The sequence below is a fragment of the Thalassophryne amazonica genome, chromosome 18 (assembly GCF_902500255.1).
Source record: "Thalassophryne amazonica chromosome 18, fThaAma1.1, whole genome shotgun sequence".
In the NCBI taxonomy this organism is placed as follows: Eukaryota; Metazoa; Chordata; class Actinopteri; order Batrachoidiformes; family Batrachoididae; genus Thalassophryne; species Thalassophryne amazonica.
In genome coordinates, this window is record NC_047120.1 from 72714591 (window position 1) to 72740328 (window position 25738).

At 42.4% G+C, this 25738-nt stretch overlaps 1 protein-coding gene across 1 annotated transcript; it reads right to left on the reverse strand.

Annotated features, from left to right (window-relative positions):
* Nucleotides 1–1393: 1393 nt before the first annotated feature.
* Nucleotides 1394–22295, reverse strand: lmf1 (lipase maturation factor 1). Its single transcript, XM_034194206.1, has 11 exons — nucleotides 22099–22295; nucleotides 21391–21700; nucleotides 21011–21021; nucleotides 19941–20089; nucleotides 16957–17022; nucleotides 9706–9873; nucleotides 9023–9203; nucleotides 7641–7794; nucleotides 5927–6110; nucleotides 4402–4514; nucleotides 1394–1617 (listed from the first exon to the last, which is right to left on the reverse strand). Exons 1-11 carry the CDS (start codon nucleotides 22265–22267, stop codon nucleotides 1422–1424), a joined length of 1701 nt encoding a protein of 566 aa, XP_034050097.1. The 5' UTR covers nucleotides 22268–22295; the 3' UTR covers nucleotides 1394–1421.
* Between the last annotated feature and the right edge of the window lie 3443 nt (nucleotides 22296–25738).

Genomic DNA, 25738 nt, shown 5'->3' on the forward strand with positions numbered 1-25738 from the left:
AGATCTGGTGGAACCCTACATGCCGACCCGGGCTTTGCGGTCGCAGGACACGGGACTTCTCTGTGTTCCCAAGGTGAAGAAGTCAGTGGGTCAAAGAGCTTTTTTTTTAAATCGTGCACCCGCTCTGTGGAACGGTCTTCCTGCGACCGTGAGGCAGTTGGAGTCCGTGGACATTTTTAAATCAAGACTTAAAACTATTTTTAATTCTCTTTCTTATGAGTAGTTTTTATTTTTTATCTGTTTTATTCTTTTATTTCTGTTTTTAATTTTGTATTTAATTATTTATGTATTTATTTATTTTAATTTTTATGTTGAATTGTTCTGTGTGAGGCGCCTTGAGATGGCTTTTGTTGTGATCTGGGACTTTGCAAGATTAAATTGAAATTGAAAGGTCCCCCCCCCGCAAAAGAAAACAAACAAACCAACAAATGTAAAATTTCAACTGAAAGAAAGTCCCTAGTAAACAGAGGCAAACAGCGACCCCATTGGGGAGAACTGCTGGACAACATTCACACAGGTCTACTGAGTCAACTGTCAAAACTAACATGACTTACGGTTACAACATTTTTGCTGTGTTTGTCAAAAATTAATCAGTTATTAGCTGCATTTTTCCTGTGGCAAGTTGGAAATTTTGAGTTGCCAGTTTGCGTTAAGCGCAGCATTAACTTTAAACATTCCTCCTTCACGCCATCGGCAAAATCTCACTGAGCAAACTCATGCTACAGAATAATGACAGTACCCCTAAAAATAAAACTTTACCAGCATATAAAACTGTAATTGTAGTTTTGTGATACACCACAGAAATCATGGTACTTTATAACTACATTTCAACACAAAACCAGTTACATAGCAAAATTAAAAGGATCAAAACCTGTAAGACTCAATAAGTGTCTTTGATGACAGGTGACATCTCTAAATCTACCAGAGTGGTCCATCAGGTGGTGAAAGTTCAACTCTATTCAACTCCCCATGGTCCTACACACGAGTATGGTTTCAACCTGACGCCCCCCTCCAGGAAGCACATTAGGAAGAAAACCTCAAGCAGACCAGAGTCAATGGGACGACCATCTGCCTGACCTTTTACCTGCACTGGATAAACAGAACCTTTGGACCTCACTTTGGGCCCAAACTGCCAAAGTCATCATATCCTTTTATCACCTTCCACTGAAACCCAAATCCAAATTAAAACACTGTGGCAAAACTTATTTTGCAAATTACAGATAAAAAAGTGGAATCAAGCACGTGTAGAATCCATTTTACAAAACGCCAATGAGTCAATCACACGGGCTCGAACGTAACACCTTCAGGATGTTTTTGTTTTCCTGAGCACTTAAGTTCAAAGTCACACTGAATCTGGCCTTAAAGTCCCCAAGAAAGAAAATTTCACAGTAAATCCACTTGTTACCTCTCACAGTCAGAGGTCATGGCTTTATTTTTCCTTTCGTTGGTATATGTGGGTGGGGCCAGTTCCTGGAACGGAAGTAGCCCCGGAGTCCTTCCAGGTCCACAGGAGGAAAATAGGCTCCAATACGTTTTCTCAGCCACCACTTCCCCTCCACTGCACTGGCGCTACCTGGCAGGCTGAACTTGTATCTGAAATGTTCTCCTCTGACCCACCTGAGAAGGTGGGGGACAAGACACAGAAAAGAGTCCCATCAAAAACACAAGAGGGATCCAGAATTTAGGTACGACACTGAAAATCCTCTAATCTACACTCAACATATGTATATGTAATATATATATGTATATATATATATATATACATATATATATACACACAACAAAAATATAAACGCAACACTTTTGGTTTTGCTCCCATTTTGTATGAGATGAACTCAAAGATCTAAAACTTTTTCCACATACACAATATCACCATTTCCCTCAAATATTGTTCACAAACCAGTCTAAATCTGTGATAGTGAGCACTTCTCCTTTGCTGAGATAATCCATCCCACCTCACAGGTGTGCCAAATCAAGATGCTGATTAGACACCATGATTAGTGCACAGGTGTGCCTTAGACTGCCCACAATAAAAGGCCACTCTGAAAGGTGCAGTTTTGTTTTATTGGGGGGGATATCAGTCAGTATCTGGTGTGACCACCATTTGCCTCATGCAGTGCAACACATCTCCTTCGCATAGAGTTGATCAGGTTGTCAATTGTGGCCTGTGGAATGTTGGTCCACTCCTCTTCAATGGCTGTGTGAAGTTGCTGGATATTGGCAGGAATTGGTACACGCTGTCGTATACGCCGGTCCAGAGCATCCCAAACATGCTCAATGGGTGACATGTCCGGTGAGTATGCCGGCCATGCAAGAACTGGGACATTTTCAGCTTCCAAGAATTGTGTACAGATCCTTGCAACATGGGGCCGTGCATTATCCTGCTGCAACATGAGGTGATGTTCTTGGATGTATGGCACAACAATGGACCTCAGGATCTCGTCACGGTATCTCTGTGCATTCAAAATGCCATCAATAAAATGCACCTGTGTTCTTCGTCCATAACAGACGCCTGCCCATACCATAACCCCACCGCCACCATGGGCCACTCGATCCACAACATTGACATCAGAAAACCGCTCACCCACACGACGCCACACACGCTGTCTGCTACCTGCCCTGGACAGTGTGAACCGGGATTCATCCGTGAAGAGAACACCTCTCCAACGTGCCAAAGGCCAACAAATGTGAGCATTTGCCCACTCAAGTCGGTTACGACGATGAACTGGAGTCAGGTCGAGACCCCGATGAGGACGACGAGCATGCAGATGAGCTTCCCTGAGACGGTTTCTGACAGTTTGTGCAGAAATTCTTTGGTTATGCAAACCGATTGTTTCAGCAGCTGTCCGAGTGGCTGGTCTCAGACGATCTTGGAGGTGAACATGCTGGATGTGGAGGTCCTGGGCTGGTGTGGTTACACGTGGTCTGCGGTTGTGAGGCTGGTTGGATGTACTGCCAAATTCTCTGAAACGCCTTTGGAGACGGCTTATGGTAGAGAAATGAACATTCAATACAGGAGCAACAGCTCTGGTTGACATTCCTGCTGTCAGCATGCCAATTGCACGCTCCCTCAAATCTTGCGACATCTGTGGCATTGTGCTGTGTGATAAAACTGCACCTTTCAGAGTAGACTTTTATTGTGGGCAGTCTAAGGCACACCTGTGCACTAATCATGGTGTCTAATCAGCATCTTGATATGGCACACCTGTGAGGTGGGATGGATTATCTCAGCAAAGGAGAAGTGCTCACTATCACAGATTTAGACTGGTTTGTGAACAATATTTGAGGGAAATGGTGATATTGTGTATGTTTTAGATCTTTGAGTTCATCTCATACAAAATGGGAGCAAAACCAAAAGTGTTGCATTTATATTTTTGTTGAGTATAGTTATACTTATGTTAATAAAACAATGTCAACTATTAGCTTAGTGGGTGTATATGTGGCTGGCACAAGTGCATTGTGGGAAGCCCCTACTGATAGTTCAGATGGTGCAATCTCAAAAAGCTGCTCATTTTTTACCCACATGGACATAATGGAACGGTTACTGTGTCACCAGAGCCTTGGCAGCCCATTGTTACTTAAGTGTACTTCACTTGAACCACCACAACGTGGTGCTGGAGATATTTTTGTGTGTGTATGTGTGTGTGTGTGTGGGTCACTGAGTGTTCCAGACCAACACTGATTTAGATCTTTGTAACAGACAGTGACGACACAGACATCATCAACTTCTTTCAGTGGAGAAGTTTTGATTTCCAACAAACCCAACTTTACCACATTCTTCTACATTCTTCAGCTGTAAGCAAACATCAGGAGGGACACAGTACTGTCAAACACGTCCAGAACTTTCAATCTCAAAAGAACAGTCACATCACACCTCCTTTTGACCTCAGGTGAAGTTCAAAAGTGAAACTCGCGGTCTTAACCCTTTAACGCCAATAGTTTGGAGCCAATGTGGATTAATCATGGTGGAAGAGTTGACAAAGTGGTTGAATTCTTCCCAGAAATGATCTGTCACACTCCTCGAGTACCACTTCTTCTTTTGTTTTGGCCACTTTTGGCTCAGACGTAGTTGAAGCATTTAGCCGTTCTGCACATTATCAATCTACATTGTAAAAAACAAGTAGAAGAGCTCAGTCTGATCCCTGAAGAGAAAAAAAAAGCCCTAAAACATTATTTCCTCTTGTTTGAGTGGAGGCGGGTAGAGAACAGAATTACCATTCAGGGTGTGCTGTTGTCTTTAGTCTACACAGACAGTTAGCTTGTAAACAAACGGCTGAACTTGAAAAGGGGAGAACAGACACGGTTGAACTTCAAGATAAGAGTGGAGGTGAAGCTGGGTGCTGGTAAAATAAGGTCAAAACTTAGGACACGCGTCACATAGCCACCCTCTGCTCCCTCTACCTGGGACTTTCTCTGCCTTGGAAGGGGTTGTGGTCCATGAGAGACAGCACAGTGCTGTCATTGGCCAGCAGACGTCCAGCCATGTGGATCACCCACTCGCTTTGCTCGTATGTCTGCAAGGATATATACAGAGAGAACGCATCAAAGAAAAAGAGAGGAAACAAACAGAGAGAGAGAGAGAGAGAGAGAGAGAGAGAGAGAGAGAGAGAGAGAGAGAGAGAGAGAGCGAGAACCTCATGTCAACGCATGCCGACAGATTTAAATACATGAAACTACTGCCCCCTACTGCCCAAAACCAAGTAAAAACAGGAAATAGCAAAAGACATTCAACAGTCTAATTAACAAGGTCTCTGCTTGTTTTTAGAATAAATTTAATGTACTAACATTTACTTTCAGCTAAGATTCAGTATCACAGTAAACTTCTGTTTGCCAACACAAAGCTCATAAATATCAATTAACAAGAATGAGGCAAAGTCTTTCAACAACAGTCAGTCACTTCCCCATTGATGGGACTCACAATTAAACTCATTATTTATACTCGGTCGACTGTTTGCAAACGCAAATGTAACACCATGCATGACCAATCCCTGCTTAGCAACCATTACTATGCAGCAGTTGAAAGATGCAAATCAGCTCCTGGTGATGTCAACGAAAACTTCTGGTTGCTGCTGCAAATCACACAAAAACTGAAATAAATCAGAAACACTGAAAGTTTTTATACGTTCAGTGTTCCTCCTCACTGATTTTTATTCTGTTAATATGTTCTGTTAACATGGTAAAATAAGGTCAAAACCTAGAACACGTGTCACATCACCACCCTCTGCTCCCTCTACGTGGGACCTTCTCTGCCTTGGAAGGGGTTGTGGTCCATGAGAGACAGGACAGTGCTGTCACTGGCCAGCAGACGTCCAGCGATGTTAATATGTTTGACTTTATAACAACATATTAACAGAGTTTAATTTTCATTTAAGAGTTTGTTTCAGCTTCATTTTTAAAAAAAAGTACAAAATAAATCACGTCTACCTTTCTTTAGTATTCTGAGAAAATGTGACTGACAGTGATTCTTTCATTAATCAAACACACAAAATCCATTGGAATAAAAAATGAAAAGAAACAATTCCTGCTATTGTCGGAGTAACGTTTCCAATTTTTCCCCCTTCTAGATAAGGAATCATTCTTTGAGGAGACACATAATACTTGCAATCAGAGGTTTATTAAAATAGAAATATCTAAAAATGAGAGATTCTACAGTACCTGCATTAACTCTATGGTACCTGCAGTAATGGTACAGGTCCACCAGGTGGAGATTTTGCTCCATTACAAGAACCCTGGTGCACTATGATGGCCAACCTGTTGCTTATCGTAGTAGATAATGGCTGACATCATCAATTATCACCATGTTTAATGCCGTTTTGTTCTTCATAACCCTGAATTCACACAAAGCTCATTCATTCATCACGTGTTTCACCCCAAACATCAGCTTTAACCTTGAAGTGGAGAACTGCACTTTGTGCACTTTTTTCACCTGAAAAGCAGCAAACCACATGAGCCAGTCCAGGCGGTAGTGATAAGGTGATATGAGGCACGGCCGGCGGTAAATGTCTCCAGGCTTACACAGGAACTGATACTCCTCCCAAACCGTCTCAGGGTCATTAGGATTCGGGCTCAGGGTGCCCTGGAAAATCACCTCCGTTCGCTCCTTCGTGATGCTGGATGGAAAAGGAGATGATTAGGATACATTGGGTTGAAAACCAAGATCAAACCACCAACATTGAAGATTGAAGAGAGTGTGGGAGGGATGTTGTAACTACAAATGTAATAAATCTCACGACTGTAAGAACTAGTGCAATAGTGGATGAAAGCACAACACTCAGTAACTTCTGCCACAAATGCTAGTAGTGTCCCCAGTACCTCTTTCCATTAATATAATATATGTATAAATAGCCAAAGTAAAATAGTCACAATGTGTTTGAAAATTCACAGCAAACTCAATCACTATGGACAGATTTAGGCCATCAGGGGACATGAAGATGGTAAAGGCTTCAGCAATCTGAAATCTGAGCCCAATGACCTTGTCCGCCCAAATGATTGATCTGTGGCAAATTTGACCTCGCTGGGCAATTCTACAATAGGGCTGCAACTAATGATTGTTTACTAAATTGATTAATCTGTTGATCAATTTCTCGATTAAGTGATTCGTTGTTTGGTCCATAAAATGTCAGACAAAGGATGAAAAATGTCAATCAATGTCATCCAAAACCCAAGATAACATCTTTAAACATGACGTCTTGTCCATAACCGAAAAATATCAAATTTATTGTCTCAGAGAAGTAAAGAAATTAGTCATGAAACAAGAAAATATTCACATTTAACAAACTGAAATCAAAGAGCTTGGACTTTAAACAAATATTACTCAAAGTGATAAGTCAATTATGGAAATAGCTGGAAATTATTTTAATAGTCAATTAATCATTGATTCATTGATTATTCATTGCAGCTCTGTTGTGGAACCCACCTCCACGTGTGTGCCAGGTTTGGTGCAAATCTGTCTGAAAAACTTAATTTTTGACAATGACCCTATAAACCTTGACCCAAAAGGATTGACCTTTAAGTAAATTTGATCTCAGAAGGGCAATTCCAGAACCCACCTACTTCTCTATGCCACATTTGGTGGACATTAGCATGAAATCAAAATTTTGAACATTTAAGAACAATCCAGGGGTCCAACATTCATCAACATGACAAGTTTGGTGGAAGCCGGCTGTAGGACATCAGTGGAACTGGGCCAAACAGAGACACTGCTCAGATTATAGTGTGATGGTTACAGCAGTGGTTGGGTCTAAAGTGCATCTGCACCATCTAGTGTAGGGGTTTTCAAAATGTGGTAGAGTGAGCCGCAACGAAGCAGCGGTTCAAAGTGGAGCCGTTACAGAAGCGGTTGATTACAGACCCGCTGCAGGGTCTGTAATCAACATAAAGAAATGATCATTTTCCTGATAAAACACCCTCAAAAACAACGGCTGCTCTGAAGGACTGATAAGGGAATCAATAAGCAAAAAGGCTGTTGATGTCAGTGGATCAAATCATTTCTTAATGATTCTCAAAAAGAACTGGTTCATGATACCCATCCCTCGCGCTCTCCCTGAAGAACTCTGGCGCTACACCCCCCAGCATTTTTCGATGTGAATACTGCATGTAAATTCTTAAATATACCGCTGACCCCATGACCCCAGTCATACCTGCCAAAGGCCCCATACGTGTTGACAATGCGAAGGGGGTCGAACGAGGTGTTCATCACCTGTCTGGAGCTCAACAGGTTCAGCACCACAGGAACACTCAGCCAGCCAATCAGAATGCCCAATGACACATTCACCACCCGGCGCATAAGCATGCCTGGTGCACACAAGAACAAAACTCAGCACCGGGATTCAGTATTCTTGACATTCTGACCCAAAACTGAGGACATTATTGGGGAGCAGCAAGGCTGCTGGGTATAAAGGTGCTATTAAAACATTTCTTTACGTCTCACGTTTTGTTGAAACTTTCCAGATTTGTCAACAGCTTCATAGTGCAGCAGATAACTGAAACAATCATGCAAATGGTGATAAAAGCATCAAATTCGGCAAAAATAGTCCTTAGACACTCCTCTTTTGAAAAAAACGATTGGCCACTTGAATTTTCAATCGGCGGTCAGGTAGGGGTCAATTGAAGAATTACACAGAGGTCAAAATTAAAAGATGCTCCAATCATATTGAAAAATATACCACATTATATGCTTGATCATAAAGATTCCAAAAAGGTATCGTTTGGACTATCTGTGACTGAATTCTATGGAGTTATGGGATAAAAACAGCTAAAATGGTGACAAAGGTCAGTTTCAGGGATCAAAAGTTAGAGTTGCTCCAATGTTGGTAAAAGGTGATGCAAATTATTGGTTGAGCTAATAGGATTAATAAATGGAATAGTTTTGACAGTGTTGAATGTTTGGTCTCCAAAGTAAAGGTCAAACAAGGTCTATGTCTATTGGATTCTATGACATGTGACATATGTTACCCCGTAATGTGATAAGTAAGGATGATACATGGTCCAAACTATTCCTTTTTAAAACCCTGTTAAATCAACTAATAATCTGCATCACTTTTTACCAAAACTGGAGCAACTTTAACTTTTGACCCCTGTACAAACTGACACTGACCTTTGTCACCATTCTTGTTGTTTTTATCCCGTAACTCCATAAAATTCAGTCACAGATGGTCCAAACTATACCTTTTTGGAATCTTTATGATCAGGTAAATAATGTGATATAGGTTTCAATATGATTGGAGCATCTTTTAATTTTGACCCCTGTGTAATTCTTCAATTGACCTCTACCTGAACACTGACTGGAAATTCAAGTGGCCAATCGATTTTTCCAAAGGAGGAATGTCTAAGAAGTATTTCTGCCAAATCTGATGCTTTTATCACCATTTGCAGGATTCTGCTCTAAATATTCTATTATCTGTTGCACTATCAGTGAACCTGGTAGGTTTCCTTCTGCTTATTTTTATGAAACTATGTGATGCAGACTTGAGTTTTCCATACACTGCCCACTAGTGTTGTGGATAACTGTAGATCTGGATACCTTTGGTAGGTTTTAGAGTTCGTCCAGCAACTTCATCCTCCTGAATTTTGAGCACTGTCACCTTAGCTCCAGCTCCAGAGTGAAACAAGAAAGCCAACGATGCATCATCAAAACAGGCCAGACTGGGAACTATGGTCAGCCAGTTGAGGAAACTAAGGTTCCCGCTCACTATCAAAACCACCTACAAAACAAAAACAAGGCAGAAAGAACAGACACGGGCCACAAAAGAGGAGAAAATTATACCTCAACTGGCACAAGATCAATATGGGGCTTGTTATCAGGAGTCAGAGGTTCTGGGTGGCACCACCAGGTGGAAGCCTTAAGTTGTTAAGTTCGGGCAAACAGTCAACCATCTATCATCCAGTCCTCATTAGGTTCATAGGATCAGACTCAGGCTGACCAGACTTTGGATCATCTCCAAGGTTTTCTCTACCCCTTTTTCATTCAGTAAATAATTAATTCACAACTCCACTGAAGCCAGGAAGTCAATGTAAGAACAGCAAGTGTCCAAAACCTTTGGGCCAAACATCACCTTCATACAAAGTCTGCAACCGTTGTTTCCAGTACAGATACTACTCGGGGTATAACATGTTGTTTTGTGGATTCAAATACATGTCGAAAAACAGGTACATGCAAGGCTATAAATGTAGATATACAGCCACAAGTCTAAGTCTGTTCATTACCTGGAACAGGATCTGCAGTGTTCCGTTGACCATGCACATCCGCCGGCCCAAGAAGGTGAAGAATGGGACAATAAGCTCAATGAAGTGGTTAGATAATGTCTCGAAGTGATGGAACCACCACGGGGAGTGATGCATGTAGTAGGACATGGGGTTAGGAACTGGCTGCGTCTGGAATGAGAGTTGGGGCAGAAAAGAGAGGACAGATCACAAACAGGAAGTGAAACCCAGACAATATTAAAGCAAGTTTCCTAACAAAGTCACAGAGTTAACCAAGACACTCAACACCTAACCTCATCTGTTTGCTTTGTTACATCCTTCATTATTTACAGTGCATCCAGAAAATGTTCACAGCTTCTGTTCAATACTTTGTTGATGTACTTTTGGCAGCAATTACAGCCTCAAGTCTGACTTGATTAATTTATTTCATTTATATAGCATCAAATCACAACAAAGTTGCCCCAAGGCGCTTCACACAAGTAAGATCTAACCTTACCAACCACCAGAGCAAGAACACAGGTGACAGTGGTAAGAAAAAACTCCCTCTGATGATTTGAGGAAGAAACCTCAAGCAGACCAGACTCAAAGGGGTGACCCTCTGTTTGGGCCATCATACAGACACAATTGACAAAACAATTTACAAAACGAATATACAGGAAATGTTGCCGGTGCACAGGACAGGATGGTTTCAGAACAGACACCACACCCATCTCTGGATGGAGCTGCACCTCAGACAGAGAGAAAAAAAAAATCAGAATCAGGCATCAGAAAGACAACAAATACAGTATAATTTGTCAGCATTAAACAACAAGTAAAACAGAAGAAATACTAAGGTGATCACCGGCCACTAGCCCTAAGCTTCACTAAAAGACCCAGAATATAGATAAAGTTGGCACGCTCCGTTTACTAATAAAATGAATTAAAAGAGTAAAAAGCATAGTAACATCCTATGCCAGTATGCTAGCCATACGAAAGGGAAAATAAGTGCGTCTTATGTCTGGACTTGAAAATCTCCACAGAATCTGACTGTTTTATTGATGCAGGGAGATCATTCCACAGAACAGGGGCATGATAATAGAAAGCTCTGTGACCCGCAGACTTCTTATTCACCCTAGGGACACAAAGTAGTCCTGCACCCTGAGAACGCAGAGCCCAGGCTGGTACGTAAGGTTTAATTAGATCAGGGAGGTGCCAGTCTGTCTTCTTGAATATGATGCCGCAAGCTTAGTGCATCTATCTTTGGGCAGTTTGGTTCATTCTTCGTTGCAGCACCTCTCAAGCTCCATCAGGTTGGATGGAGAGTGTCGGTGCACAGACATTTTCAGATCTCTCCAGAGATGTTCAGTCGGATTCAGGTCTGGGTTCTGGGTGGGCCACTCAAGGACATTCACACAGTTGTCTTGAAGCCACTCCTTTGATATCTTGGCTGTGTGCCTAGGGTCACTGTCCTGCTGAAAGATGAACCATCGCCCCAATCTGAGGTCTGAGAGTCCTTCAGGTGTCTTTTCTCAAACTCCAGGTGGGCTGCCATGTGTCTTTTACTAAGGAGTGGCTTCTGTCTGGACACTCCACCATACAAGCCTGATTGGTGGATTGCTGCAGAGATTGTTGTCCTTCTGGAAGGTTCTCCTCTCTCCACAGAGGAATGTTGGTGCTCTGACAGAGTGACCATTTGGTTCTTGGTCACCTCCCTGACTAAGGCCCTTCTCCCTCATTTGCTCAGTTTAGATGGGCAGACAGCTCTAGGAATGTGTCACTGGTTTAGAGATGTTCAAAACTAGTTCAATTTTTGGTTCACAATCCATCTGAATTGGATTAACAACACGGTAAACCAGTCTAATGGTTGATAAAGGAACAAGAGCAGTCAGAGTTCAAACTTCCTCTACTTTTAACTCAGGGTGCACCAAGGCAGTATTTTGGATCTGTATCAGTCTGTCATTGACCAAAATTACTGGAGGGGATATCAACTAAAACACAAAAATCTGATCCAATCCCAGTCTTCTGTTGCACATCTGGTCACTGACTGTCAGTGATTGTGTCTAATTGTATTTAGGATGGTTAAATACAGAGGACAGGTTTCGTCGTATGTATGTTTATATGTGCAATGACAATTAAGTTTCTATTCTATATTCAATTTGTGGGCTGTGTATGTTTTCCTTTAGGGAAGAATATTTTTGTTTGTAGATTGGGTTCATGTTTTGTTAGACGGCTATGCTAACAAGGTTCATCCACACAAACGTATTTAACAGGTTGTTTGGAGACAGAAAAACAAAATGTACCAGATTATTATCGGTAGATACTGAAGGTTCCGGTATCTGCATCGTAGCCAGCATGTGTGTGTGTGTGTGGGGGGGGGGGGGGGGGGGGGGGGGGGAGTGTATTATGCTAACCCTACTTTTAATCAGATAGAAACAAGTTTAAACACATTTATTCTTGGTTTATATCCAATAAAAGTTTTATGAATATGTGTCTGAAACATGTCGCCAGTTGTTCAAAAACAGATCAAATTTTTTCTTTCATTTCGGTGTTGAACAGTTTAAATACTTATTTCTTATCAGAACAGAAAACAAGCAAAATCCTCATAATTGAGAAACTTCTACAAATTAAAACTTCAACTGCACAATAGTTACAGCACTCAGGAGTTCAGTGTTAACTTTTTAATGGTGTTGAATTGTATTTTTATATTTTAATTGTTCATGTTCGTTTATCACGGGTTATTTCATTGTGCACTTGTTTTGAACATGTATCTCAAGGACCACGATGGAAATAAGTGCTTGTTCTTTACTGTGTTCTCCTTTTATTATTATGTCATTGTATCCGTTTTATATGATACCATATAGTAAGTCCCTTCGGCTGCTCCCTTGTTTGCACTCAGGGTCGCAGAGCTACATGTTGATTTGGCACAAGTTTTACACCGGATGCCCTTCCTGACACAACTCCACATCAAATGGAGAAATGTGGCTGGGGTGGGGTTTGAACCATGAACCTTCTGCACTGAAACCAAGCGCACTAACCACTTGGCCACCTCAAATCAAGACGAATGACTACAACACATCATCACTTATAGTTGATTTTTTTTTCATGTTTATTAAACATTAAAGCTTTCTTTTTACTTTAAAGATGCCATGCACAACCATTTGCTGGTGTGGACAAACATCTGCACTGCAGCACCAAACGACACCTTTTACCAAGTGAAATGCAACTTTTGTTGCTATGGCACAGAATTCTTGGTCCAGACCAAAAACGGAGGATACAGTGCCACAGCTCGGGGAAAATATTTTTTTTTGTGTGTAAATAAAGACAGCACTTTATTTAAATGAAGGTAACCCCCTCCTACGTAGCTGAAAACACTCTTGGGGGGGGGGGGGGTTGTACAGTGTGTTGGTGCACAGATTATTAAGAGTGTGTGCATGAGGTGACTGCGCGCAAACAGCATACAAGCTCAATGTGTGAAGCGTGTGAGGTAAAGTGCTGTAAAATAAATACAGCACAGAAATGTGGAGTGGAAAAACAAACTAAGCCTGCCTACTTACTCATCTACGTTAACATTAGTTTAGGTTGGAGGGAAAAAAGTGGATTATTTTGATTGTAGTCAACCAAGACCATGTATAAATCCAAGGGCAACAATCCTACAACCTCAGGTGATAAAACAATCCCACCTGAGCAGCAAACTGTTTGCATTACAACAAACAAAGCAGCAGCTGTGCTGGAATACGCCAGCATAGGCCTCACAACAGCTGCTCCAGAGGTCTTAGAAAGACAACAATTTAATCAGGCTTCACCTGGTGCAACTTCTATTTCTACATGTCCTAAAGCCACTGACAGGGCATGAATCAAGCTCTGAATATACAGTTTTTTAAAAAAGAATTAAACATCTGTAAAATTTCACCGTCATTTGTGGGTGATTCTTTAACTACGGGCACTATTGGCCTTGTAAATGTAATTTCCACCACACCATTGCCTTACAATATAAAGCGCCTTGGGGCAACTGTTTGTTGTGATTTGGCGCTATATACGAGGTCTATTAGATAATAAACCGACCCTTTTATTTATTTTTTTTAACTATATGGATTTGAATGACGTGCGATTACACCAATCATGCTTGAACCCTCGTGCGCATGCGTGAGTTTTTTCACACGTGTCGGTGACGTCATTTCCCTGTGGGCAGGCCTTGAGTGAGATGTGGTCCCGCCCTCTCGGCTGAATTCCTTTGTTTCACACGCTGCTCGAGACGGCGCGCGTTGCTTTATCAAAATTTTTTCTGGACCTGTGAGGAATATCCGAGTGGACACTATTCGAGAAATTAAGCTGGTTTTCGGTGAAAAGTTTAACGGCTGATGAGAGATTATGGGGTGTTTCTGTCGGTGTAAGGACTTCCCACGGAGCGGGACATCGCGCAGCGCTTCCAGGCGCCGTCGTCGGCCTGTTTCGACCTGAAAACATCCTAATTTAAGGCTTAATTCACCCAGGACGTCGTGAGAGAACAGAGAAGATTCAGAAGAGGCCGACATGAGGACTTTATGCGGACATTCCACTGTTTAAGGACATTTTGTAATGAAAGACGTGCCCGCAAATTCGCCGAGTCGTTTCCGTGACGACTCGGCAAATCTGTGTGGGCCGCGACAGGAAAAACACCTCCGTGTTGAAAACCATTTGTAAAATTCAGGCGGCTTTTGATGGCTTTCAACAGGTGAGTAACTGAGAAATTGTTTAACAGCTTGGGCATGTTCCAACTTGCCCATTAAGGTTTCCAACGGAGGTGTTTTTCCTGTCGCGACCCCCCACGGTCGGGTCCGGCCCGGCATGCGACTCTGCCCGCGTGTTCTTTCATTACAAAATGTCCGTTAACAATGGAATGTCCGAATAAACTCCTCATGCCGACTTCTTCTGAAAGTTCTCTTTTCTCCGACGACTTCATGGGTCAACAGAGCCTGAAATGTGGAAGTTTTCAACTTGAAACGGCGAGATACTGCCGCCTTGAAGCGCAGATCGCCGTCAGGCACCGTGGGCCGTCCTTAAAGCGACACTACCAGACCAAAATCTCTCATCAGCCGTTAAAATTTTTACCGAAAACCAGCTGAATTTATCGAATGGTGTCCACTCAGTTGTGCCTTACAGTTTTGAAAAAAATTTAACAAAGCAGCAGTCTCTGAGCCATTCCGAAACAATGAAAAAAATCGACGAGAGGGTGGGCGACTCCTCACTCAAAGACTGCCCACAGGCGAATGACGTAACCGACAGGCATGAAAAAACTCTTGCATGCCCACGAGGGTTCAAGCATGTCTGATGTAATCACACGTGATTCAAATCCATATGGTTGTTGAAAAAAATAATAAGGTCGGATACTTTTCTAATAGACCTCGTACATGTGCTCTGATGTCACTGTTTATCTCCATAGAAACTACCCAAACAATCTTTCATACAAACTGTTTAGGGACATTACAGTGTTGTGGTGAAAATTACGGCAATAGTGTGGGACTACATTTTGTTAAAAAAAAAAAATCACAACAGTTGTATGACATTGAATACCCAATTAGGGTTTTGATTATTTTACTGATATTTTATTCAGAGATATTTTAAAACATTAGAAAAAATGTTTTACCATTCATTTTTATCATTGAAGATCAAAAGTCTGGGTGTGGGACAAGCACAAAACGGCAATATTTGCATATAATGATGCTGAAAAAAGGTGAAAAAGTCATCATAGACTACTAGAACAAATTTGTTAACACACTTTCATTGTAAAGATAACTATAAAAGTGTGAAATTTCCCCTTTTTTCTGTTTTTCATACAATATGATCAAAGGACATAATAAGTGCCCGTAGTCTAAAAATCACCCTTGTATTAAAAACTGCATAAAGTTGGAATCATCGCTGTCAAAGAACAGACTTGGTTGATTAGAAAAATGTCAATCAAATCTAAATCAATAAAATCTATCCTGCAATTATTTCCTTATTTACCTATTTTAATAAACCTCTGTTTCTTTTCAAGATGTCATATTCGCATTTTGCCGCCAGGTTTTTAAAGTTCAGTTCAATGTGATTAATCACAATTAGGGGAATCAGATGAATTTGCTCAAGGAAGCAAAACAGTCACTTGAGGAATGCTTATGGATATGTAGTACTGAGTTACAATTTGGTGACCACTAACATCAGCTGATTGGTATATGTGAAGTTCTCAGCAAGTCAAGATTGCATAATTCAAATACCTAATTGTTCACTTAAGCAAACTAGTACAGCCCAGTTTCAACAACAGTTCATCACATAAGCTACTTTAGCTATTTAGGCGGGAGCTTCAGTTCATATTCAGAGTCTGGTCCTTGGACTTGTGGAAGTAACTGACGGTGGACTGGTGCCCTGACCGCAGCAAAGGCATAGACTTTAATTTGTGTCACACTACAGTACCCAGGGATAATCCCCGGCACCAGTGGGTCTCAGGGTCTGTAGAGGACCACTGTTTCTTGGTAAAGATGATCTTATTTGCAAATTATTGCAAAAAAACAAAACAAAACAAACCAAAACACCCAACTCCACAATATTTCCAATTTTTGATCATGTGCACAATTACGACAGAGCCATTCATGAACACAATGCATTCTATTTTACACCGTATAGATGTGTGTTATATTCATTGCCTCCCATCATACAGCCCCGCAGGAAGCAGCAGACTTCGGTCTATTTTAATTACCGCAGACGTCCGTCCTGCTCCCTCAGAGATTTGGTGAGAAGGAGCAGTTTGGGTCAGCACTCTCAAGAATCCCACAGTGGAAGAAACAGCAACCACACAGTCTGAACGAGTCAGCTTTACTGAAACCCACCACAGCAATTCGAGTGATGCCTGGCTGCCTCCCACGGTTAGTCCGCTGCTGTCTGCTCATCATTCAGGAGACAAAGACACAGCAAAGTGTGACAATCGGCCAGATTGAACCGTCAAAGGGAGCAGCCCCCCCACCCCCCAGAGCTTCACAGAATGGGGTTTCACAGACGCACTGCTGGAACGCTCGTCCACTCAGAGCACAATTAAAACTTCTTTTTTGAATTGATCTGGCACATCAATGTTAATCACAGTGTCGTCTGGCTTTCCTCATTTTAAGGCCTGGTGACTCACAAAATCATCAAAAGCATTTAATGTTTTTGAGTTACAGGGTGAACAAACTGGAGCGGATGGACGCAGTTATCTGCACAGTCACTCATTTTACAGAGGACATGACCTTTAGTCAAAGCCTGGGAACACGAACACACACACACACACACCTCGTAGTGGTAGTCCATACAGGTGAGGTCTCTCCAGCATTTGTCTCCCCGAATTTTGATGAGTCCCTATAAAAGACAAACAGCACATATATTTTAAATTAATCTATTTGTGAGTGTAATAATACTGCTGCCAGAGTGGAAATGTGTTTATATGATGCCTCAAAAACACGCTGTGGATAGGTCAGCCTCAACTTCAGAAAGATTTGATTAAATCCAATAGGGCACCGCAGTCTCGTTTGAACCCTGCGTGATATCGTGAGATTTGACCACTTATAGGGACAGCCGATCCTGCTGTGCAATATATACACAGCATAACTTCACAAGGAAAAATTGTGTACTGTTTTGTTTTCGGCTGCAATCACTGAAGCAGTCAGGAAAAGTGGGAAGACGAGGCAAACGGAAGATGTCGCGTCGGTAAGTGTTAGCCGACACAGCTAACCAGAGTAGCTCCGTTCTCTCGCCTGCAAAAGCGCCTCAACATGTTTGAGCTCCAGGTCATAAACAAACTGCATCTCAGACCACAAATACCCACATCCAGGGTCAATTTTTCACCAAAATGAAGCAAATAAATGCTGCGCCACAGAGAACACGAGACTGTCAATATTGACACAAAAGCTGAAATGTGGAATAGAACCAAACCTTCAGAAACACCAGGACATTTCAGTAGGATTGTGACCTTTGCTGTTGACATGATGCAGTTAAAGCCGTTGAGTATCCAAATGAGTCATGAATCTCTAAAATGTCACCAAATAGAGTCTGATATTTTAGACCATAAACACAGCAGGCAACTATGAGTCAAAGATTCAGAGGAAAAAAAAATCCAAAATGTGGAGAGAGAGAGAGAGAGAGAGAGAAAAAAAAAAAGACTTCAACCCAATAAAAAAAAAAAAAAACTTTCTCAAAGACACTCTTGTACTTCAAGCATTTAATGGATCACTGAAGGTTAAGGTGAACACTCCCCTTTATATGGATCTGATTCAAAATGTTATAGTTTCTACTCCAGGCCAGATCTGAGGTAATGGCCAAAATTAGTTTAAAATTTACATATACACACACACATTATATATATATATATATATATATATATATATATATACACACACACACACACATACACAGTTGTGCTCAAACGTTTACATACCCTGGCAGAATTGTCCTCAAAAGTTTACATACCCCAGCAGAATTTTGGATTTTTTTTGCCCATTTTTCTGAACTTTTGTTTCACTTATGGATTATGTGAAGCCATTTATTGTCAAACAACTGTTTGCTCTTTTTAAATCATAATGACAACAGAAACTAACTAGATGGCCCTGATCAAAAGTTTACATACCCCGGTGATGTTGGTCTAATAACATGGACACAAGTTGACGCAAATGGGTTTGAATGGCTACAAAAGGTAACCGTCCTCACCTGTGATCTGTTTTCTTGTAATCAGTGTGTATATAAAATGTCAGTGAGTTTCTGGGCTCCTGACAGACCCTTACATCTTTCATCCAGCGCTATACTGATGTTTCTGGTTTCTGAGTCATAGGAAAGGCAAAAGAATTGTCAAAAAAAAAAAAAAAAAAAAAAAAGGTAACTGAAGTGTATAAAACAGGAAAGGGATATAAAAAGATATCCAAGGGATTGAGAATGCCAATCAGCAGTGTTCAAACTCTAATTAAGAAGCGGAAAATGAGGGATTCTGTTGGAACCAAACCACGGTCAAGTAGACCAACAAAAATTTCAGCAACAACTGCCAGTGAAATGGTTGGGGGTGCAAAGAAAAACACACAAATAACTTCAGCTGAAATATAGGACTCTGAAAAAAAGTGGTGTGGCTGTTTCAAGATCCACAATAAGGAGGCACTTAAAAGAAAATGGGCTGCATGGTCCAGTCGCCAAAGAAAGACACTTCTACACAAAGTACCCCACTTACAATATGCCAAACAGCGCAGAGAACAAAGTCATTTGGAGTGATGAGACCTAAACTGAACTTTTTGGCCACAACCATAAACATTACACAACAAGGCCTATGATGAAGGCCTATTGCTGATGTTTTGGGGATGCGTGAGCAACAAAGGCACAAGAAACTTGGTAAAAATTGATGGCAGGATGAGTGCAGCATGTTATCAGAAAATAAAAGAAAGAAAGACGTATCTACTACTATAAGCAACAGGTTGGTTGTTGTCATGTCCCAAGATTCATGAAACGGAACAATAGCTCCACCTAGTGAACATTTACCAATAATGCATTCACAACATAATGTCGGCAAGAGCTCTAGTACGGTATATAATCTATTTTGGCTGCTACTATTCTGAATTTGGGCTCAGGTCCAACTCTTTAAGGTGCTGTTGCTTCCTGATTACTGGATGTCTTTGGTACTCAGTCTCTTCGAAGGATCTTTGAGTACTACTGCAATGACTTTGCATCAAACAAATGGTTACTTGGGTGAAACAGAAGAGGAGTGTCACTTGCATGTGAGAAAATGTTGACTATGACATTTTGGCCATGTAGTGTGTTTCTCTGTGCATGATCCAACACGCAGGCACCTCAGTGTTGAGGACCCCAGCAGTGGGAGATGGACTAGGATACACCCACATTACACCTGGCTGTTGGTGATACATGGTTACTTTTCAAGACTCAGGGATGGACTGACTATCTGCTTGGATATTTGCCATCCAGGACCCATGGTGGCTGCACGGTGTGGTGGATGCAACAGCAGCAGTGCATGCTCTCTTCTTCAACTGAATATACCGTGAAGACACAGAAAAGTGGGAAGTGAAGGTAAAAGAATCAAAGGCACAGGAATCATCTAAATGTCCTTATTTTAAAAAGCAGGACTGCACATTTTTCCAGGCCACTTTAATCATTTTAAACAAATGGTTCAGTTTTTTTAGGACTCTTGGTCATCCTGTGAACAGACAAACCCAAATACGGATGGGGGTGGAGCTAAAGCATTCCAGCCTTTAACATCTGGACTTCTGACTCAGGGTTTTACTCACAGCTCCCAGCATGATTCGAACAATGAGCCATCTGAAGGTCCAGATACACACGAGGGACGGAGGACAGCGGCGTGGGACCTGGGACAGAGTCCAAGTGGGACACAAGAAAATACTCAAAAACCCCGTCTCCAGCAGCTGGCTCTCCCAACCTGGACAAATAAACACACAGAAGAGGCACTTAAACCAGATTCAAGTTCACCTATTGAACCAAAGATATGGACAAACATCTACCCTACTGCAAGCTCAACAACATGTATGATTTCATTCCAAACAAACTCCCCACCAGCTGATTTTGACTCATTCCTACTCCTGTAATGGAAATCACCTGCTGATGTCACTCTATGAATAAAACCTGCAGACTTCACATACATTTATATCATTAGAATAATCTCCATGATCAGACTGCAGCTTTTCACCCAGTGTTACAAAAATATGTTTAGCTTCTTTTCAGTGTACTTGTCCATAAACTAACCAAATAAATCATCTAACATGTCAAAGAATGACCTCTATGGCAGAAGTACATATAGCATTTTTCAATTTTAAACTGGATTTGGACACGCCTCAAAGGCACTTGTTCTGTGTGGTCTGTAGATTAAGATAAGAGATAGGGCTAGAGTAAGGGATAGATTAAGATCAAGATAGGGCCCTTAAGATGTTTCAAACTGTCTTACTGGTGCTGAGCTGCTGTTTTTTCTTAAATGCATTTGAACATTATATCTAAATAAAATGTTTTACTTCAAGACATGGAAGCAATCGTTGAGGTAAAACTGCACTGTCAGCCATGAAAACAATTTCTCATAAAGAAAAGAAAAAAGGGAAAGAAAAAAAAGTCAAGACAGCCACAGCTTCAAATCACAAACATGGCCTCTGAGTACAAATCTCATGAACCAATCATGGAGCTTCTGAGGATCTCGCCACCTTTCTGGACCAGAGCCTGACATCCAACCTCAGACTGATACTTTCTAACTCCTCCATCCTCTCTGCACTGACGACTGACAGGGTTCAAAGGGTAACAATGACATCAAACCTTTGCTTCAAATCCTCTGGCGAGAACCATGAAGTTCACTTACCGAAGGAATACCTGGAGAAGGAAAAAATGTTTTAAAAATCATTGAAACACTTTATCATTTTGTTTGGTCATTTCCAAAGCAACACAGGCAAAAAAAACCAGACTTGATTCCACAGATTTTTCTCATTTTGTAACAGTGTTGACTTGTTGAAAGTTTCTATACACAAAATCAATCTTTTTCTGAATGTCTGAACCCTGAGGGATCAACACACGGTTTGTAACTGTGTATCGAAGTGTCACCACACAAACAGCTGCACTAAAAGCTTTTTCACAAACAAGCTCGAAACATTTCAAAACAGAGTTTCAAAGTTGCAAGTTTCTGAAGCACTGTTTTGACTTCAGTCCACTTGTAGAAGGGCAGAGTCACTGTCCTGAACTCACCACAGCTGCCCCACGTTGACCAGTGAGTGGTAAAGCAGCCAAAGGGTCGCCATCATCACCATGTTGGCCATTCCTGTCGCCACCACAAACCCTGACAGCACCAACCCGAGCAGCGCCACGCCGTCCAAGTTGGCGTCCATGTTGCTCCAGTCCATGAACCACAGTATGGAGGGTGTGTATGCCAGGGCGGCCACGCCGATCTTCCCCCCAACGTAACGCTTCACACTGTCGAGGTAATCCCTGCAGGGCATCAGGCCGCGGTCACCGATCAGCTGTTTATTCTGGCTGTAGGCCACGCCAAACGCCACAACTACAGCAAGAGAGATGAAGCTGGTTAGTTAGGGTTCAAACATTTATAATCTGTTATTACTGGAGTTAATCAGGTGTCACTGGCTCGATTCCTCCATGGAATGAACTGACCAACTTTAAAAGATAATCTGACCACCACAAAACTTCACCTGCTTCAAAGTTTCACTGCTTCAAAGCTTCACCTAACTGCTTCAAAGTTTCACTGCTTCAAAGCTTCACCTAACTGCTTCAAAGTTTCACTGCTTCAAAGATTCACCTAACTGCTTCAGGTCTTCACGTTGTTTACAACTGGGGATTTTTACACAGTCATTTCACTGTGGGACTTTTAGGGCATTAAATATTTATCAAAACACGGCGGTCTGGACAATATAAAATGACTAAGCAGAATTAAACACTTACAGTAAATGAAAGCGACGGAGCGCAGCAGCACGACACGAGTCAGCCAGTAAGATCCAGTTTGTAACGACTGAAGCCTCTTTTCTTTCTCTCCGTCTGTGTTTGCTTCATTTCCAGAGCAGAACTTTTCCTCCGCTCGTCTTCTCCTCACTTCTGAAACAGAGGTCTCCATGTTGGTGACGTCAGGGACGCCCGGTCAAGTGACTACATCACGCCTTCTTCTTCTTCTGAAATTCCGGCAGGCCGCACATCGTCCGGCATAATACTGCCCCCCTCAGGTCATAGCGGAACACTAATTAAACTCCCTCATACTGTATAACCCAGAAGAACGAAGTAAGGACTTTCAACTCAGCCCTGCCCCACACTCACACATCCAGTCGCATGTTTCCCTTTTAGTTTTAAGCTACTTGCTAAACCACAATGATCACTTTGTCTTTCCACCCAAGTGTACTTTTCCACTTTTTACACTTCACTGTTGGTCGCAAGGAAAAAGAACAACGGCCTTTCTGTTCCCGGTCCCCCTGGTCACGCTGCCACTGATGCTAAAGCACCTTCCCTCAACTCCCAAGTGACCCGGGGTGTACCCACACAGCATCCTGAGGTCTCATGGGCCTTTCACACTGAATCCGTCAAGCCAACCCGTTAACGCATGGGAATCCGACGGATCCTGACATGACGGAGCATGACGTCAGACGCGTCGCTTTGGAAGCGGCCAAAAAAAAAAAAAAAAAAAAAAGTGGGGGCGGAGCTTGCCACGTCACACTCTGGCTGTTTCCACAATCTGAAAAAGTTCAGCGATCGCCATCTTGAATTTGCGTCGCCTGAACCACAAAAAAAGCTTTAAAAAACAGCAGTAGAACGATTCTCCATCACCCTGCTGGGAGAAGCTTTTTTTTTTTTTCACTCCCTCGGAGTGACCGCTGACCAAGGGAGGATCGACGACTTGGTGGGATATCGATCGAACCGCGACAGCGGGCTGACCCGCTCGGAGAAGCCGGCCTTCAGGCGTCATCACTGGGCAGACTGAGGCAGGCAGCCGGGGTGATGGAGCAAACCCACTCAGTCCGAAATCTCCCACTTTTTGGATATATGCGAAGTCCCAGTTTGCCCAACGGAGTTTAATTCTGCAGCTTTATAGAGGTGAGAATAATGTAAAAATAAAACGTGACATTTACTGAACTGCTTTGAAGGTTTAATGATTGGCTAACGTTAGCGTAGCTTTTTAGCACAGTTGATCTGAGTGAACACTTTAATTTCTAAATGGTTCAGGCTTTTTATTTTTTTTACCAAATAAAGCTACAGCTTTTTTCAGACACCACAAAAGCTCAACTTTAAATAACTTATTTTTTCGGGCGTTTTTTCCATCGTTTTTTAATATATAAACTGTTTAGTGTTTCTTTATATTTAAAGAAATATTTTTATTTGTCCCAATCAGGAGCATTTGCTGTGCAGACAACCAAACTTCCATTGATGAGCTGAGTACCACCAAGTCCAGTCGAAAGAAAACATCTCTGCTTTTCAGCAAAACCACCAGAGGTCAAAGCTGCAGAAGAGACCTTCATCTGGTCCTGGACCTGCTTCTAAATAAAAGGCTCTTTAAACAGCAACTATTTTATTATTTTTTAAAAAGCTGTTCTATTTTATATTTTAACAATAAATGAACGGATCATTAAAAATGTCCATGAAATCAAAGTCAATCACACTGCAGTCATTGTTAAATTATTTCCTGTTGCATTTATAATAAACATTTGTATTTATTTAGTGTCTGTTTTCTGGTTGAAATGAGATATAATCTACCAGACTTTAAAAATGTACAAATTTACATGTTATTTTGTCTAAAAATAAATGTCTGAGGTTCCTTATGTTAAACAAGAAATTAATCTGAAATAACAGGTGGTTTTAATTTACAGATGAAAGGTTTCTAAAGAACTATTTGCTTTATTTAGCTGTTTTAATTACAAGTTCTAAACTTTTTTTTAACAGTAATCAGAAATTCTGAGGTAACAACAACAAAAAAACATTTTGAAGGATTTTTCTTCAGCAAACTGCTCCACAAATGAGCAGTCCTGTGACATGTATGTTTTGCACAGATCAGTGGTTTCCACGGATCCTGTTATGTGTCGGACGCAGCTCGGAGAACCGACCAGCGTTTGAAGGACCCAGTATGAAATAAGCAGAGCACAGTACAAAGGCTAACTGAATTTAATACATAACAGTGAAAATGTAATAACAGAAAGGTGCGGCCTGGCGTGGTGCGCTCCCAGCAGCGCTAACGGTCCGGAGCCAGAAGCTGTTTCGGACCCAAGGACCCCGCCGACACCCCCCAGGTGGCCGCAACAACCGAGTCTGTGAAAGAAGGAACCATTATGTGAGTCCACACTCTACACACAGAACACTTAAAGGTGTACAAACAGCAAACACTTCCTGGCTTGATTACTGATCAGCTTCCCAACCTGCAGGCATGGAACATCCCGTTCACAAAACTCCACCGCAGTGGAAGCTGACACCACATTTACTGACTGTATAACTGTTAGTCACAAAATCCAACGTACCTCAGGAAGTGTGCTGACGAGCGTGAGACCTCACCCCCTCCTCTTTCACAGACCGTGCATCAAACCTGGACATTCTCAGCGTCCGCTGCTGATGAGATGGCTCCCAAGACGACGATCTCACCCGTCTGGTCACAAGGTCGAGTCTCTGGCAAATACACACTGTGCACTCCAGTCTTAAATCAATCAATCAACTTTTTTCTTGTATAGCGCCAAATCACAACAAACAGTTGCCCCAACTGCCCTTAAATGCCAACATGCTCCAATCCATCCAGATGCACCTCAGCTGTGAGTCCTGACGAGTCGCAGGTGATCAGGGTGAGGTCCTGACAGCCTCAGCAACACAGCCACTCAGTCCCAAATGCACGCCACCTGGGAGGAAAACAAAAAGACAAACAAACCGGCAGCCAGGCCCCCCCAGCCATATAACAGTACCCCACCCTCACGGGAAGCCTCCCGGCGACCACACACACCTGGCCCAGGAGAAACACCCCCCTCCAGGGACCATGGCTGGAAACCGCGTCTGCGTTCGTCCTCCAACAGACTGGTTGAACTGGCTGCATCTTTGCCCTTGTTTGACAGTCTCAGCACAGGTGTGGCCAGGAGTTCCTACACCTGTGCGGTCAGCCTTTAACCAAACGTGTGATTAGTCATAACACAAAACAACCAAAACACCCCCCCCCGCCCCAGGGGACCGTCCCATCAAACCCCAGGGAAGGGGAAAAAGGAAAAACAACCCAAACCCAAGCCTACAAACAAAAATACTAAAACACACCCCCCCCCCCCCCCCCCCCCCCCCCCCCCCCCCCAGAGGACCGTTCCATCAAACCCCAGGGAAGGGGAGAAAAGAAAAACAACCCACATGTAAGCTCACAAACAAAAATGCCAAAATACCCCCCCTCCTCCCCCCCAAACGACACGCAGGGACCAACACCCCCCAGAGGGCCACCCGCCAGCTCCAGGAGTAATAACCACGGCCGAGGTCCCTCTGGGATCCACCGTCACCCACGGGGACTACCAGCGCCCCCCAGAGGACCACTCGTCAACCCCAGGAGACGCCTCCCCTCACGACCAATGGACCCAGCCCCGGCCGT